An 18,404-nucleotide genomic window follows, 5' to 3' on the forward strand; every position below is an offset into this window, starting at 1 on the left:
GATAAAAAGAATATCCAGTAAAAAATATTGGAGTAGAGAGACTGAAACAATGACATTTTGCTGCTCTCTTCGTCACGTTTTCCACGTTCTGAATAATTTCCCCTCAATGGGCTGAATAGTAAAACCGATGAGCCCAGTCTACCGCTGACGTCATCCACCTGTTGGGGACGCTAAAGCCCTATAATGGTAGGCGTGGCTAACCGGCAGATTAAAAAACGAATTTCTCGTCATCTGCGCTTTGCTAAATTGTTGTATATAGTCGAATCGTCTCAAAATATGATTCTAATTCACATAAAAATGCCATTTAAGACTTTTCTCCTGTCGTATGCTCTTTAAAGGTGTAAGTAAAAAAAAAAACGTGAGTGGGAGTAATTTTGTCTGGGACCTGGAGCGATAAGGGGATTCCTCGTGACGGCGCCCCCTGTCGGCTCGCGCCCATGTGCGGCGCATTCGCTGCTCAACGTAGTTGCGCCACTGACTGTGACGTCCAGTGTCAGGAAGAACAATGAAATGTTTTCCCACTAGATGGCAGAAGGCTTACATAATTTGTGCATCTACTTTTTACAAAATTCTTACTGAGTGCCGAGAGTTCCCCCCCCCCCCCCCCCCCACCCGACGTAAAATATGTGCCTTGGCTCAATAAATGTTGGGAAACACTAGTGTGTTTGTGCTTGACCTACTTGACCGGCGTCAATAGCAGATAACAAAGGAGTGAGCACATTTGCTCAGCTTGTCACAACAAAAACTGCAGGCTGCGGTGGATCATCCAATCGAAATAAGTAGTTGAGTTGAAAACTTGCAATTTGTGTCTGCTAGTTCCTCAAATGAGCAGAGGAGGAGGGGACGGAGGATCATATCCGGGGTTGGTTTTATTCTAATAACGAAACGTGCAACCCGGAAAGAAGAACGAAGCAGAAGACGCCTGTTGCGTTATCCGCTCACAAGAACAAATAGGCAGGGCGAGCTCGGGGCTCTGGTACTGACCGAAAAGTTGTTTTGGAACAAGTCGGCTTTCGTCATGTTGTTCCGCTGTCTCAAGTGTGCCTAGTAGCCGACCTGGACGCTGGTTTCGTTGTTGGGACAAGACACTGCGAGGCGGGTGAGTCCACACGGTTGAACTTTAGAGTTGCGCGCTTGTGTGAGTGGTGACTTGGGTCGACACGAACATGTCAGGTGCAGCTGATTTCAGAGTCGGTGTGATGGCGGCAATTCTTCATCATCCTCGTCTTCTTCATGAGCCAACTTATACTTCCTGTTAGTACACCATAATAGCCTCATTAGTGCCAATCAAATTCTACGTGGAACAAATGGAAATGACTGTCATTTGTCACTCTTGATGAAGTTATTTGGCACATTCTCCAATTCATTGATGCCAGCCTTTTCTAGTTAACAGTGGCGCCACCAGGGGGTGGCCGAGGGTGGCCACGGCCCCCCCTATAAATTTGTTGGCCACCCCGCTTGCCAGTACAGTGGTACCTCTACATCAGTGGTGTTGCCAGGATGCCAGGTGAGGGTGGGCATTAGTCTGCTGGAGGGGCCAAAAAAAAAAAAAAAAAAAAGCTACAATGCTCAAGTAGGTCGAAATCCAGCATAGAGCTACGGCACCTTAAAACTAGGGGTGTCAAACGATTAAAATTTTTAATCGAGTTAATTACAGCTTAAAAATTAATTAATCGTAATTAATCGCAATTAATCGCAATTCAAACCATCTATAAAATATGCCATATTTTTCTGTAAATTATTGTTGGAATAGAAAGATAAGACACAAGATGGATATATACATTCAACCACGGGTCGCGTTAACCGAATATTTTCCGTCGTTGACCGATTTTTTTTTAAATGGTGACGGAAAAAACTGAAGTCCACCTGTCATTTTGACAGGTTGCAATTCACGCCCCAGACCACAGGGTGGCGAGTGAGCATATTAATTAGCTATTGTCTCTCTTGATGCATGACGTCGTTGGCCTTACTCTGAAAAATGTCAAGGCAACTGAGTGTCCGAAGTTTCTTCAAAAAGCCCCAAAACGACAATGGTGTTGATAAAAGAGGTGGAAAAACAGGGACTGCACAAGCGGGCATGCAATTCAAGTCCATGCGCACCAGGAGGAAGGTGTAAGACTCCGTTCAGGCCACAGCAGGTGAACTGTTAATTTCATTGTTCCATACGTAGCCTAGCTACTGGGGCCATAGTCAGCTGTTTTTGTCACTGCGGGGAAAAAAGTTACATATTCATCTGCTTGACGTGTGATGGGACGGTGTGGATTCTCTGTTAAGCTTGTTCTGACAGAATATTAATTTAAAATGAATGAAAACTAAATACTATTGAATATGTTGAAGCGGTATGCATTGTTAAGAGTCTTGTTAGCTCGAATTGCTGTGTCCAGCCGCTGTAGCTCTGCTGCTCTCTGTGAACTCTCTATTCAAGCCGGAACGCGCGCGGCTCTTAAGTGTCTCTGTCACGTGACTGTGTCGTAGCCGCTAACGCGCTCGGCCAAATGGAAACACAAGTACGGAAGGTGAATTACGCCAAACGAAGGGTCACCACAATGTCATTATCATCATTTTAAAAATTTAAGTGACGGGTAAAAATAGATTATGACCAGATTTTTATGACCCTGTCAGTCAAAATGACAGACAACGAAAATGTCACCAGCGCACCACTCATAAGCTCATTTCACTGACACAACTTTCCAAGTCACCAAAATTGCTAATTCATGTTGCTGTATGTATATTTTTGACCCAGCAGATTTGATCACTTTTTTCTGTTCACCCATAATAAAGTCATAAAAGAACCAAACTTCATGAATGTTTTTTGTGACAAAGAAGTATCTGTTCCAATCACTCTATCAGAGAAAAATCTGAGTTGTAGAAATAACTGGAAACTCAAGAGAGCCATGACATTATGTTCTTCACAAGTGTATGTAAACTTTTGACCACAACTGTAAGTGAAATTAACTGCCAGCACTTCAAGTATATTTTTCTTTAAGAAAAATAGCCAGCTGAAAATAAGCTTAACAGCCTTATTTTAAGCAATAAATTATTATACATAATCCTAAAAAAAAAAAAAACAACTACAAAACTTATTCAAGAATATGTATGGTTCAAAACATTATTTGAAAGCATTTTTTTCTTGATTTAGGTGAAAAATGACTTTTTTTTTTTTTTTTAATGTTTGGGCTTAATAAGAACAAATGGCAATATCTAGTTCAAGTAAGTGGAATAATCTGGCGCATTCATCTGTTAACGAGTCTTCAACACTCAAACAAGATGGGGGAAATTATTTGACCAGATTTAAGAAGAATGATCTGATTAAGATGGCATAAATTTAAAGCGTACTGAATGCATTACTGACTGGATGACTTCTTTGTGTGGTTTGGTGCATGTTAAAATTATCAACTAACCACTGTGCCGTCATGATAAACATGCTCTCTTGACACCACTTGTGTAAATGTCCGTGGTAAAACTGATGTGATCGGCATGTTTTTTCATCCAGGGGTTTGGCTATCGGGTCATTTCGGGAATTTCCTCCCGCCTGTGCCCTTCAGTCCGGCTCGCTGCGGCATATTCGGTGCATGGCTCTGCTTTGCCCGCCTAGGGCGAGGCGGCGGCGGCCTGCCGGACCGGCGGGCTCCGTCGGAAGACAGCTACCTGTCGACTATCGGTCTCGTGAGGTGTTTAGCCATAGATGGGAGTTTACCACCCGCATTGGGCTGCATTCCCAAACAACCCGACACCGGGAGGACCGCAGCATCTCTGTATCGTCACAAGCCTTGTAGCTTCCTTTATAGTTTATTTGTGTTTACAATAGCTTTAGCATTCGCGCTAGCAGCAGCCTCGTATTCGTTCCAAAAATCATTGTGATGCAGTTTTAAATGGCTGCTGGGTTAGTGGTGTTCAATGAGGACACTTTCTTTACGCCTCGTGGAACTGTTTTGTAGATGGCGAGAGCGTCGTTTATTTCATTTCACACACGGGAAAAGCAACGCACGCTAGTGAGAGCGCCTCAACACTGATGTGTAACACCGCCTCTTCTATGACGCCGTACTCCTCCCAAAGGGGCTTCAGAGAGGGGAGGGGTTGAGCAGGCGGCGTTGGAGAAGTGGAGAAAACTGCTTGGTTGCGCACATTTGGAGGCTAAATCAAGTGTATAATTATCGGATTGCATTATCGGTTGATTTTTTTATCTGTATTATCTGTGTGCTGTCATAATTGCCATTATCGGCCGATAATTATCGATAACCGATATTATCGTGTATCTTTAGTTATGTCCCTACCACCTCTATGCAAACCTACGCCCTTGGATTGTAGTAGCATCAGTTATGCTTTTAACCCAAATTGGATGAAAATACACTTTATGCTTCATATTTACATAACACAATTAAATTGTGACTTGAATAGAAGTGTTGACTGGATTGTAATGGACTATGTACATCAGGGGTGTCCAAACTTTTTGCAAAGGGGGCCAGATTTGGTGTGGTAAAAATCTGGAGGGCCGACATTGGCCTTTACATAGAACAATATATTTAAGCAAATTTTAGCAAGCCATTCTGTGTGTCACATTTGCTTTGTTTATTTATTTTTAAAATTAATTTAGGGCTGTCAAAATTATCGCATTAACGGGCTGTAATTAATTTTTTTAATCATGTTAAAATATTTGACGCAATTAACACACATGCCCCGCTCAAAGCACAGTGTCATGTCCACTTGTTACTTGTGTTTTTTGGTGTTTTGTCGCCCTCTGCTGGCGCTTGGGTTCGACTGATTTTATGGGTTTCAGCACCATGAGCATTGTGTAATTATTGACATCAACAATGGCGAGCACCTAGTTTATTTTTTGATTGAAAATTTTACAAATTTTTATTAAAACGAAAACATTAAGAGGGGTTTTAATATAAAATTTCTATAACTTGTACTAACATTTATCTTTTAAGATATACAAGTCTATCCATGGATCGCTTTAACAGAATGTTAATGTTAATGCCATCTTGTTGATTTATTGTTATAATGAACAAATACAGTACTTATGTACAGTCTGTTGAATGTATATATCTGTCATGTGTCTTTCCATTCCAACAATAATTTACAGAAAAAATATGGCATATTTTATAGATGGTTTGAATTGATTAATTACAATTAATTCATTTTTAAGCTGTGATTAACTCGATAAAAAATTTTAATCGTTTGACAGCCCTAAATTAATTATTTCAACAATCTTGCAACTAGCTTTTGTGGCGTTCTTTCGACTCTCGGGCTCTTGCAAAATACTGCTGCTGTAAAATTAAACTAGCTTCAACTTGCTTCGATTTCTCGCTACATATCTTCCCTGTAATCTTGTCGTACATGTCAGCGTGTCTTGTTTGTTAATATCGCCTCACATTGAACTCTTTAAAAACAATGACTCTCTCTTTGCAAATGACACAGACACAGTTGTTGCATATTTTAGAGAAGAAATACAGTACTCCAATTTTCACCTATCCTTGAAGCGTCGGCCGTCACAGTCAACTTTAGTTTTTTTGTTGATTGTCGCCATTTTAGAAATGGGGAATAAAGGGTAACGTGGGGTAATGTTGCTTAGAATGCTGCTGCCTTTTAGTGGGTAAATGAGGAGCAGCATTTAGTGTGTAAGCTACTTCATATGCTGGTAGCAGTGCTGCTGACCAATTTATTAAGTCTGTGTGCGGGCCAGACGTTATTGATTTTATGACAGAGGCTGGGGGCCGGATGAAATTTGACCACGGGCCGCATTTGGCCCCCGGGCCGGACTTTGGACACGTCTGATGTACATTAAATCATTAGTAACATGAAATATAACACAATACACCAAAGTATATCAGTGGACGTGTCCTTAAGTCTTTCTGATAGTTTTCTTCTGCCTTTTTACTACAACAAGATAACTTGAAATTATGGCTTTTAGTTTTTGTGTGCCACCCCAAGATTTTAAGTGGCCCCATCTGGCCACCCCTATGAAAAATTTCCAGAGGTGCCACTGCGAAGGGATTGGACGTCTATGGCCGTCAATGGCAGCAATAAGTTCATTTTAGCATGGCATTGCGTTAAAGGAAAAGACAAGAGCTAGCATAAATTACCTTCATTTGAAAGTTGGTTGCTCAAAGAATATAAGTATGCAAATCACGAACTTCTTAGAATGATGATAACGGAGAAAATAATATTTAAAGTTTCTAAGAAGTGGTCACCATGTTAAAAAAATGAAAATAAAACACTAATGTAATTTTACAAGCAGGAAACAAATTGGGCACTCAAGTCATGCTGTTTTTTTATTTTTATTTTTTACAATTTCATTATTATCTGGTCTTTCCTTTGGAAAGATCAGGTATATGTTATTCTGTTTTTTTTTTTTGAATGGGAGTCCTTCGGCGCGCCGCGCAGCCCGAACCGCTTGACCAATCGGCACCGTTCAAGTATCGACGCGTCCGGAATTTTCGCGTGACGCAGGCTTTTTTTCAAACGGCCCCGAAAAATTTTCCGTTCGTCCGTAAACGACAATTTAAAAAAAAAAAAAAAAAAGCAATTCTTAAAATATCTAGTCCTACAATTTTTTTACCAGATTACATAATTTAGGTATCAAAAATTCCGGGACGGTGAGGGGCATAAAAGTTGTTTACAGAATTTGGAAAAAATTTACGGTTCCCCAGAAATTTGCCAAAAACCTGCCCATTCATTTTTAATGAGAAAAAAAAAAGTTTCAAAATGTATCCAGTCCTACAATTTTTCACCAAATCACACAATTTGGGCATCAAAAATTCCAGGACAGTGAGGGGAATAAAAGTTATTAACACAAATTGGAAAAAATATACGGTTCCCTGGAAATTTGCCAAAAACCTGCCCATTCATTTTTAAGGGGAAAAAAAAGACAAGTTTCAAAATGTTACTAGTCCGTCAATTTTTGACAAAAACATACAAGATGGGCATCAAAAATTCCGGGATGGCGAGGGGCCTAAAAGTGACAGAGAACATTTTTTTCACGCTGATGGATGGTGCTGCCATTGACGGCCATGGACGTCCAAATTTTCCATTCATTTCCAATGGCATTTCCTCTGTTTAATGCCATTGACAGGCATGTTAGTTTCAATGGGGGAAAAAACAAAATTTCCCCAAATCAACAGAAAATGACCAGATATAAATGGAACGTGTCCCCCAAACTTCCCCGCTTCCATTGACACTTACGGATGGTGCTGCCGTTGACGGCCATGGACGTCAACATTTCCCATTCATTTCTCATGGCATATATTTTGTTGATTGCCATTGACTGGCATGTTTGTCCATTCTACTGATGCCAATGTACTTTGAGGCCGTTGACAGCCATGGATGTCCAAAAATTTTCCCATTCATTTTCAATGGCAAAAAAATCCAATATCCCCAAATTAACAGAAAATGACCAGATATCAATGGGACGTGTCCCCCAAACTTCCCCGCTTCCATTGACGCTTATGGATGGTTCTGCCGTTGACGGCCATGGACGTCCAAATTTTCCGTTCATTTCTAATGGCATTTAATTTCTTTAATGCCATTGACAGGCATGTTTGTCCATTGTATTGATAGCCCTGGGCGGGGCTACGATCTGTATAGCCACACAGGAAAGACCAGGTGTAATTTCTCCAGAAATTGCAGTTTCTGGTTAATTTTATTACTATTATTTTATTATCATTTAATCTAAAACAATGCATTAGGGAACGCCCACTTTTTTTTATGTCTATTCTGGTTGTTATGTCACAACAATAGTTGATTATGATGCCTATGTTTCCAGTGCTGCAATAAACAAAATTTCAATATACAGTGTATCACAAAAGTGAGTACACCCCTCGCATTTCTGCAGATATTTAAGTATATCTTTTCATGGGACAACACTGACAAAATGACACTTTGACACAATGAAAAGTAGTCTGCGTGCAGTTTATATAATAGAGTTGATTTATTTTCCCCTCAAAATAACTCAAAATAGAGCCATTAATATCTAAACCCCTGGCAACAAAAGTGAGTACACAGCATGGAAACTACGTACATCCCTAAATGTCCAAATTGAGTACTGCTTGTCATTTGTCATTGTCATACAGCACTCCTGTAACGAGTCACACGACAATTTGGAGGGAAAACACTTTTCATTGTGTCAAAGTGTCATTTTGTCAGTGTTGTCCCATGAAAAGAAATTCTTCAATATCTGCAGAAATGCAAGGGGTTTACTCACTTTTTAATACACTGTAACTTAAATAATTTAACTTTGTTTTAACTTCCAACAAAAACAGGCTCAGCATTATCTCAAGTAAATGCAAATAAAAAACATTTGATGACCATTTAACCAATCAGAGGACAGGGTGAATATTAGTGCAAGAGAGAGAGGAAGGGCTGCATCTTAGCCGAAATAACCCAGTTTTAATTTGTTTGTTTTTTTCATTTCGGCCAGTTGGATTAAAACAAAATGCTCATGCCGATATACATCAAATTTCCAAATATCGGCGCCGTAAATCTCTAGTGTAAAGTCCTTTTATACTCCAGTGTCCTAGAGCACGCATCAAAGTCATCAGATGAGCATAATGTTGACGAATTTCAGTTCTGGGTCTTTCCCCATTGCAAACACTTTACGGAAGTACTACAAGTTATTAACACCACTATAATGCCATACACAGAAGAGCTCTGAAATGTGTCCATATTTTACTTTTATTTTGCTTTAACCAGTAAATATTGATTTTTTTCCCCCATTCAAATAGACATGTGCCGGTTACCGGTTTCACGGTTTACCGTGGTGTGAAAACGTCGCGGTTTCAAAACCACTAAAATTTTCCGTCATACCTTAGTACGGTATTCGCTATTTTTCATGTGCCAAAATGCAGTCGAAGTGGCTTGGTGCGGCACCGCTCACCCCTTCCCGTTTGTTGCCGCGAGTGTCACTAAACAGCCAGCAAACCCAAAAACAAATCCTCCAAACACAAGGCGTACTTTTCTTCAATTTATTGAGCTCTCAAATCGTGGTGAAATATACAAATAAATACATTTAAAACGTTGTACAATTGTATTTTTCCATGTGTGATTAGGTTCAACAGGATAGCAGTAGCACCATTAAAAAGTTCGCCAAAAACAAAACACACATTTTCCTTTCAAATTCAATATACAAACTAACTAAAACTTACAAAGACGAATGTTAGCCTAGGCTAAACTGGGAGAGCAGCTTCTTTTATGTCTCACAGCCGCTGAGTGAGAGAAAAGCTTGAATGAAGGGGGGAAAGAAAAAGAATCGCGTCGAAGATCGCTAATTGTGAGAGGAGGTCTCACTCCTCTTTTTTTTTTTTTTTTTAGATGAAACCTTTCCTCAACAATATTTACATTTTAACTAATTTATAAAACTAACTTATACATTTTAACTAACTTATTAACTTATGAATTCTTTGTTCTTTTTAACACAAAGGCATGGCACCATGTAGACTAGAGTTGACACAGTGGCTGAAAATGGCGAAACTTCACTTGAGCTTCCCCCCTCAAAAAAAGTCATACAGTATATATTTTTAATTTTATTTAGAAGTGTTTTTACTTTTTATAGCAATTATTTTGTTCTTAGTCTAATATTGAGCAACTTGAGCTGTGGCTGTGGGTATAGTCTAGGTTCTATTTATTTTAATTTTATATAATATTTGTTATTTTTTGTTAATTTATTTATTTTCACATTATATTCATGTTCCAATTTGCAAATATATTTTGAAAAAATCCTGTTCAATGGATTTTATTTATTTATTTTTAAACCCATGCATCTCAAAATTTTGGAGCTATAATTGCAATACCGTGATACCGTGAAACCGCTGTATTTTTGCTCACGGTTATCGTACCGTGAAAATCTCATACCGGCACATGCCTACATGATTCAAACATGTAATGCCATCAGTTACTAAAATACACATTAAAACATGACGATTCACTGCCAACACATTCTAGTTAAATTAGATTGGATATACAGTGGGGCAAATAAGTATTTAGTCAACCACCAATTGTGCAAGTTCTCATACTTGAAAAGATTAGAGAGGCCTGTAATTGTCAACATGGGTAAACCTCAACCATGAGAGACAGTGTGGGAAAAAAAACAGAAAATCACATTGTTTGATTTTTAAAGAATTTATTTCCAAATTAGAGTGGAAAATAAGTATTTGGTCACCTACAAACAAGCAAGATTTCTGGCTGTCAAAGAGGTCTAACTTCTTCTAATGAGGTCTAACGAGGCTCCACTCGTTACCTGTATTAATGGCACCTGTTTTAACTCATTATCGGTATAAAAGACACCTGTCCACAATCTCAGTCAGTCACACTCCAAACTCCACTATGGCCAAGACCAAAGAGCTGTCGAAGGACACCAGAGACAAAATTGTAGACCTGCACCAGGCTGGGAAGACTGAATCTGCAATAGGTAAAATGCTTGGTGTAAGGAAATCAACTATGAGAGCAATTATTAGAAAATGGAAGACATACAAGACCACTGATAATCTTCCTCGATCTGGAGCTCCATGCAAGATCTCACCCCGTGGCGTCAAAATGATAAGAAGGGTGAGCAAAAATCCTAGAGCCACACGGGGGGACCTAGTAGATGACCTACAGAGAGCTGGGACCACAGTAACATAGGCTACTATCAGTAACACAATTCGCCGCCAGGGACTCAAATCCTGCACTACCAGACGTGTCCCCCTGCTAAAGCCAGTACACGTCCAGGCCTGTCTGCGGTTCGCTAGAGAGCATTTGGATGATCCAGAAGAGGACTGGGAGAATGTGTTATGGTTAGATGAAACCAAAATAGAACTTTTTGGTAGAAACACAGGTTCTCGTGTTTGGAGGAGAAAGAATACTGAATTGCATCCGAGGAACACCATATCCACTGTGAAGCATGGGGGTGGAAACATCATGCTTTGGGGCTGTTTTTCTGCAAAGGGACCAGGACGACTGGTCTGTGTAAAGGAAAGAATGAATGGGGCCATGTATTGAGAGATTTTGAGTGAAAATCTCCTTCCATCAGCAAGGGCATTGAAGATGACACGTGGCTGGGTCTTTCAGCATGACAATGATCCCAAACACACAGCCAGGGCAACAAAGGAGTGGCTTCGTAAGAAGCATTTCAAGGTCCTGGAGTGGACTAGCCAGTCTCCAGATCTCAACCCCATAGAAAATCTGTGGAGGGAGTTGAAAGTCCGTGTTGCCCAACGACAGCCCCAAAACATCACTGCTCTAGAAGAGATCTGCATGGAGGAATGGGCCAAAATACCAGCAACAGTGTGTGAAAAGCTTGTGAAGAGTTACAGAAAACGTTTGGCCTCCGTTATTGCCAACAAAGGGTACATGACAAAGGATTGAGATGAACTTTTGGTATTGACCAAATACTTATTTTCCACCATGATTTGCAAATAAATTCTTTAAAAATCAAACAATGTGATTTTCAGTTTTTTCCCCCCCACATTCTGTCTCTAATGGTTGAGGTTTACCCATGTTGACAATTACAGGCCTCTCTAATATTTTCAAGTGGGAGAACTTGCACAATTAGTGGTTGACTAAATACTTATTTGCCCCACTGTATAATGCCGTCAATGGTAGCGAATAAGGTAATGCGCTAAATATATCATGCAATTTTTTTCAAACATTTTTTTAAATGGTTCCACTTCTCAAAAGCTCCCCTAAAGGGACAAACTGGCAAACATTCTCTAAAACACACACAAAAATGCAGAAAACCCTAAACCTGTTATAACTTCACATGGGGGGGATCAATTACAGTATTTTCTTCCATGTCCAATACATTTGTCTGTGGATTGTACTGGTAACCTGCAATTATTTAATTACTCAAGTCGAGGAAAATATTCAGTTTAGCTCACAAATCATTCCTGCCTTTGTGAAATTGATGGGAGTGGCGTTTCATTTTAGCACATCACAGCCTGAATTGCATCAACTTTTGGGCCTTCCTGTCATTCTTCTGATTAGTCCCAGACATTTTGATGAAGTCACATGTGCTTCGGTCTGTAGTCTCCCGAAAAATCTCAGCAGAGGTAGAAAAATTCCATAAATAAAACAGATGTGCTATTATCAGTGTTCGGATGAAATACATGTGTGTCATTCTCCCGCATTGACCGAAAATGCCACAACTTCTTCCCTGCTCCTCCCCTTAATGGTTGAACCAGATGTTTTAGGATCCCAAAATTTTTTGTGTATTTGTGTGGCATGTGTGCCAGTGTGAGTAGTCCAATGCTTTTATTTTCATTTTTGGGCCAAGTTTCTGCACAAGGGTTTTTAGTCATCCATTTGAACGACAGTAGAGATGCATTCAAGTGGTCTTTTCCAGGGGTGTGACAGAATCTAGAAATGGTGATAAATCATGATACTTTGTATCCCAAAAAGTTATCGATATGCTCCTGCCAAGAATCGAGATATCGTTTTAAAAAGGTGTCAATGTTTAAAAAATATATATATAAATGCTGGTTGATGTCAAAACTGATAGAGGATAAAATATAGATTCAAAAGTTTGGCTCTTTCAACAGTTTGGGTTGCCAACCCTGAGTCACTACGAGATGTAAGTCGTACTATTGCTACGAGAAAAAAAAGTCGCATTATTGCATAGGGTAACGTAGCTGTAATCAGCTACGCATTTTACATACATGTACCGTAGCTGAGAGCTATAACATTAGCCTAGCTAATGAAATATTTCAAATAAATCTTTGTTATGGTTCTTCTTGGGGGAAAAAAATAATGAAGAAAAAAAAAAAAAATTAGCCGTGGCACGACATGGTGAGGCTGTCTGACTCCGATGCAGCCCACCACCACAGTTTCAAAAAATCCTATGGGAAACACTGGTCAGAGACCCTCCCACCACAGTCTCCTAAAATCCTGTGGGAAACACTGTATTGCTTAACGATTCGATTCTTTATCGATTCTCTTATCGATTCTAATTTCGGGAAAAAGAAGAACAAACATTTTGATTGGCATCAAGTTTGTTTAATCAGAAGTCAAAACCTTACAAACTCACAACGAAGTCAAAAGAGGCCCAAAGCCTCAATGTTAACTGTGGCAATAAGTTTTACTGAAACATTTTTCTAATAGAAATAAAAAATATTGGTATATTTTGGCATATAGGTCGTTGTTCTGCCTTTGGCAATGTCCCCAAACGTTTTCCTGTGAGGGCCACGTAACTTTTCCCTTCTCTGATGAGAGGCCGGGGTCAGTTTGTAACAGAAAAAGTGTGAGGATTGCAGGAGTGCGTAAATGTAAAAAAAATATTGTTTTTCATAAAGCCACAATCAAATAACCCTCTGTGGATTCTTCACGGAGCAAAAGTAAATAAAATAAAAATAATAATATAATATAATAATAATAAATAATAATAGCACTATTAATTAAATAGATAATAACCAAATAACCCTCTCTGAGTTATTCACTGAAAAAGGCCAGGAAATAAATAACATTACTGAGGGAGAAAAAAACCAAAAAAAATTCGAAATGCTTTCTGGAATTGTTCAGGGGGCCGGACCAAATATGGAGCCGCGGGCCGTAGTTTGGGGACCCCTGTTTTTATTTACCAGTATATTGAAATGCATGCCTTTTAGTTTTTATGGTGCTTTCACGCTCAAGTGGTGGCGCCCTTGCGCTTCCTCACACGAAGAAGAACGCTCTCACGTGAAGAAGAGCGCGCTTACAGCGAAGAAGAAGAAATGCGCATCCAAGCGAGTGAGCGAGTTAGTGAGAAAGGGAAACACTGCCACGAGCCTAGGTTCTTTGTTAATGTTTGTAAAATAGCTACAGAGCCAACGCCTGTATGTATCATCTTCTGTGTTGTTGTTGTGTGTTTCCACTCGCGATCAGACACTTAAATCCAGTTGTGTAGTGGTTTAAATGATGTGCTAATGCTAGCGAACGCATGCTAACTGTTTGTTATCACTGTGTTAGCAACTAATCATCGCTGATTTACGTTGATGCAAACCTGTTTGTTATTGGGGACGAAATTGATTTGTTTCATTTCTATTTTTAGTTTCAAGTGATGGTTGAATGAAGTCAGCAAATTATACCAACGTCTTCTGCATCGTCATTTGGGAGTTTAGCTAGCTGTATAGCCAGGACTATGCCTTAGCGTCTCGGTGAGGACGCGAAGTGTAGACACACTTTCGAGCGTTCGAACCTACGTGCTGTCATTGTTATGTTTACGGCGGCAATGCTCGTGCTAAACTATCGTAACCTTTCATTTTCACCCTTTTTCCTGGTGAAGTGTAGCCAAACTTTGGAGCGAGTGGTTCTTGGCGCCATGCTAGTTTGATGCGTCTGGACAACAAGACACGTCACGACGCAATATGCGTTATAGGGATCGTTAAGGCTTTTTCATTATGATGTCGAGGCCTCGAAACACTCGGAACCGGTTCCGAATTGGAATCGGATTTCGATTCCCATCCCTACTTAAAACCATTTATTAATATATATATATATATATACACATTTTTTTAAATCATACTTTGGGGAAAAAGTGAGGAAAAAAAACATGCCTTATATGTATCTCTTTCCAATGCTAAATCTGAATAAATACATTGAGCACACACACAAAAAAATAAAAATTTGGGGAGCGGGGTGCACAACTTCGCCGTAGTCAGCCAACAATTGCATCTCAGAAGTGACTAGAAAAAAACAAAAAACAAACTTTTTTACTGTTTTCACTCAAAAACTTCGAGATCTTATAAAAAATCTTCTTTCTTACCTAAAAAGATTATTATTACGCTTGGTAACACACTAGGGCTGCAGCTATCGATTATTTTAGTAGTCGATTAATCAATGAACTAGTTAGTTTGACTAATCGAGTAATTGGATAAACATGAAAAAATTAAAATACCTGAGTTGGGCCTCAAACGGTATAAAAAAAAATAAGGATCTACGTACATATGTACAACAAAACAACAATTGGCTAACTTAAAAAGCTAAGTTCCACTAGCTTAAATGCTATAAAATACTAACTTTTATTTTTTTTATTTTTTTTACCATGCTCTTAACAAATGGCTCAGACACATATTCCTACAAAAAATGGCTAAATATACCTTTAACCTAAATTACAAATTCATTAAAAAACATTAGCTCAACAAAAACTTAGCTTATGTTGGTCGTAACAGGGAGCAGTTTGATTTGGCCATGTAAAATGAGGCAGACTAGAGGGCAGTGTATCCACCCAAATCAATAAAACTAAATGCAAACGCTTTCAAAAACAAACCATTACAACGTCACTTTAATTAAACGAATACTCGAAGCAGCAAAATTTAATTTGAATCTTTTTTTTCTAATCGAATACTCGAGTTAATCGTTTAATCGTTGCAGCACTAATTTGTTCTGATGGTAATAATTTTGAGCTGCGGGTGTGAGTTTAGGCTCACCTAAACGACTGCTTTTTTTTTTTTTTTTTTTTGTTAATTATACATATATTCCTAGTTGCGAATATGGTTTGAAAAATACAAATCCTGTTCAATGGATTTAAAAAAAAAAAAACAGATGTCTCAAAGTATCCAATTTTAGAGCTGTAATTGCAATACCTTGATACTGTGAAACCATGATATTTTGGCTTAAGGTTATCACACCGTCAGAATCTCATACCGGCACATGCCTATTCTCCACTTTTCTGAAGTTTCAAGTTCTGAAAGATTTAAGTTCTTTTAATTCAATCTGTCTGTAAGCAAAGTGAAGGCATTTTCATTCAGTCAGTGCTGAGAGAATGTTTGACTTCATGCAGGAATTGAATAAGGATGACAGCATAAGTAAAGAATCAACTTGCCACTCATGTGCCTCGCGCCTCAAGACTGTGTGTTTTGCGTGGGTGCGTGTGGATGACACCATACTTAACACCACTAAATATCTTCAGCATACCAAAGTTATTGGCTGACTGTCTGATTCACACGCATGGCATTGTCTTAATGAATACATTTCAGAATCTTTACGCAGCTACCCCCTCCACCACCACTTCCATTACCAACAGCCTGATGTCTGGCCAATGGAAATGTGTGCAGATCTTGAGTGCAGTCTGTAATTTTTGGCTTTGGTGGAGGGCCTGAGCATGCCTCGGGCTTTAGCTGCTGCTCAGCCTCAATCACGTCACATGAAAAACTGCTGAGTGTGAGATGCTCTTGCTCTCTCACTTCCTGTGTGTGCGCACATGTGTATTGAGGTCTTGGTCTTTACATGCATTGTTTGTGTCCCAGTGATATGTGATAGCGGCAGCATGCCGTACGTGGACCGTCTGAACCGCGTGTGTGGCTTCCTGGACATTGAAGAGAAAGAGAACAGCAGCCGTTTCCAGAGGCGTTACTTTATCCTGGACACACAGGGGAATGCTTTGCTGTGGTACATGGACAACCCTCAGGTGCGTCGCGCATTGTATGACACAACACATTTGAACAAACGGTAAAAGGAAGTGACCAATACGAGCCAGGGTAACCTTGGACTGTGACTCTGTGACACATCTGTGTGTGACTGTGTGTCTGTTTGTCATGCAGAACCTGCCCAGTGGAGCAAGTTTTGTTGGCAGCCTAAGACTAACATACATTTCGAAGGTAAACCTCCATATTAGTGTCCATATTTTAGCATTGTGAGAATATAGATGTTAGAGAAGTTTAAAAAAAATCGATTATTACTAGGGCTGTCAAAATTATCGCGTTAACGGGCGGTAATTCATTTTTTAAATTAATCACGTTAAAATATTTGATGCAATTAACGCACATGCCCAGCTCAGACAGATTCAAATGACAGTCCAGTGAAATGCCCAGTTGTTAATTGTGTTTTATGGAGTTTTGCCGCCCTCTGCTGGCGCTTGGGTGCGACTGATTTTATAGGCTTCAGCACCCATGAGCATTGTGTAAGTAATTATTGTACATCAACAATGGCGGGCTACTAGTTTATGTTTTGATTGAAAATTTTTACAAATTTTATCAAAACGAAAACATTAAGAGGGGTTTTAATATAAAATTTCTGTAACTTGTACTAAGATTTATCTTTTAAGAACTACAAGTCTTTCTATCCATGGATCGCTTTAACAGAATGTTAATAATGTTAATGCCACCTTGTTGATTTATTGTTATAATAAACAAACAACAGTCCTTATATACCGTATGTTGAATGTATATATCCATCTTGTGTCTTAAGTTTCCATTACAACAATAATTTACAGAAAAATATGACATATTTTATAGATGGTTTGAATTGCGATTAATTGCGATTAATTAATTTTTAAGCTGTAATTAACTCGATTAAAATTTTTAATCGTTTGACAGCCCTAATTATTACATACATCGCGATTCGACACGTGACGATTCGATTACTATTCATAAAGATTCAAAAACGATGATTTTCCCTCATAACTTTATGACAGGCGCTCGTAGCGGAACGAAATTCAAGACACGTCAGCCGCACGGACACTGTTACTGGACGCACGCACAACGTTATGATGGATGCTCCTGGTTACTGGGAGAGAGATTTACTCCTTTTTAAAAGACTGGAAAATAATTTTTTGTATGAGACAGGCAGGCACAGTGTGACCCGGCGGTCGTGCTTTTGTGCGCAAGTTCATTTTTAGGGCAAGAGGGGAAGAGAGATAGTTTGTTGCACCTTGTCTTTCAGATGTCCAGCTGTAGTTTTAAAGCATTTCAATTGAAAAATGTCATGAGTGTGTTGCTAAAACCTGTGTGCGTCTATAAGAGGTGAGTACACGAACCCTCTTGTACTGTGTAGCCTTTATTGTTGTCGTTTTTGAGATGTTAATAGTTAGCGCCGAGCGCTAAGCTAATTAGCTAATTCGCTAATGTGTATTTCATACGCAGAACGTGTAAAACCCTGATTAAGTACAGCGGTAACACTACAAACATGCGAAATAGTACAGAAATCTTGTTGCAAGTGCTGCCTGGGAGCCAACAGGCGTGTGTGCACGTGGGCGGGCAGGGAGAGAAGAAAGTACGCGCGCTGTAATGAGTGTGTGTGTGGCGGTGTTTTTTTTTTTAATGTGCTCTGCAATAAACGCTAAAAAAGTTAAAAGTGATCAAGTGCAGTTGTGATTTCCACCTGTCACTCCAAGAGTGACACAAGGGAGGTAACACTGTGAAAACAAAGTATATTGGTTAAAAAAAAAAAGTCTTATATCTGAGGACACTTTGTGTCCAGAAAATGTGGAATTCATTCCAACAGTGTAAATTTTATTGTACTGTTGAGAGAAATATGTACTCCCTTTAAAATGGTTAATGTTTTTGCACTTTCTTGTAAAAATAAATAAATAAATAAACTGCTTAAGGGCAGCTTTTTGTTGTATGGGCAGGTTTCCATCGATTTTAAATAAGTAATGGACATAAATTAGTTTGGCTACTTTATTAATCAGTAATGTACGATGCATCGATAATCATGATAGTCGTGATAATCGCGATAAG

At 39.2% G+C, this 18,404-nt stretch overlaps 1 protein-coding gene across 2 annotated transcripts in view; it reads left to right on the forward strand.

Moving 5' to 3' along the window:
• The first annotated feature begins 765 nt into the window (after positions 1-765).
• The window catches only part of LOC130913214 (pleckstrin homology domain-containing family A member 2-like), a 64,078-nt gene continuing 46,439 nt past the window's right edge, over positions 766-18,404 (forward strand). Inside the window, exons 1-3 of one of the 2 annotated variants that reach the window (XM_057831643.1) lie at positions 766-1,099; positions 16,194-16,354; positions 16,488-16,544. In XM_057831643.1, coding sequence (XP_057687626.1) covers positions 16,214-16,354; positions 16,488-16,544 — 198 coding nt within the window. In that variant the 5' untranslated portion in view covers positions 766-1,099; positions 16,194-16,213. The remainder of the gene's footprint in view (positions 1,100-16,193; positions 16,355-16,487; positions 16,545-18,404) is intronic. The other variant, XM_057831644.1, reaches the window with a different exon arrangement.

The sequence above is a fragment of the Corythoichthys intestinalis genome, chromosome 3 (assembly GCF_030265065.1).
Source record: "Corythoichthys intestinalis isolate RoL2023-P3 chromosome 3, ASM3026506v1, whole genome shotgun sequence".
Taxonomy (NCBI): domain Eukaryota; kingdom Metazoa; phylum Chordata; class Actinopteri; order Syngnathiformes; family Syngnathidae; genus Corythoichthys; species Corythoichthys intestinalis.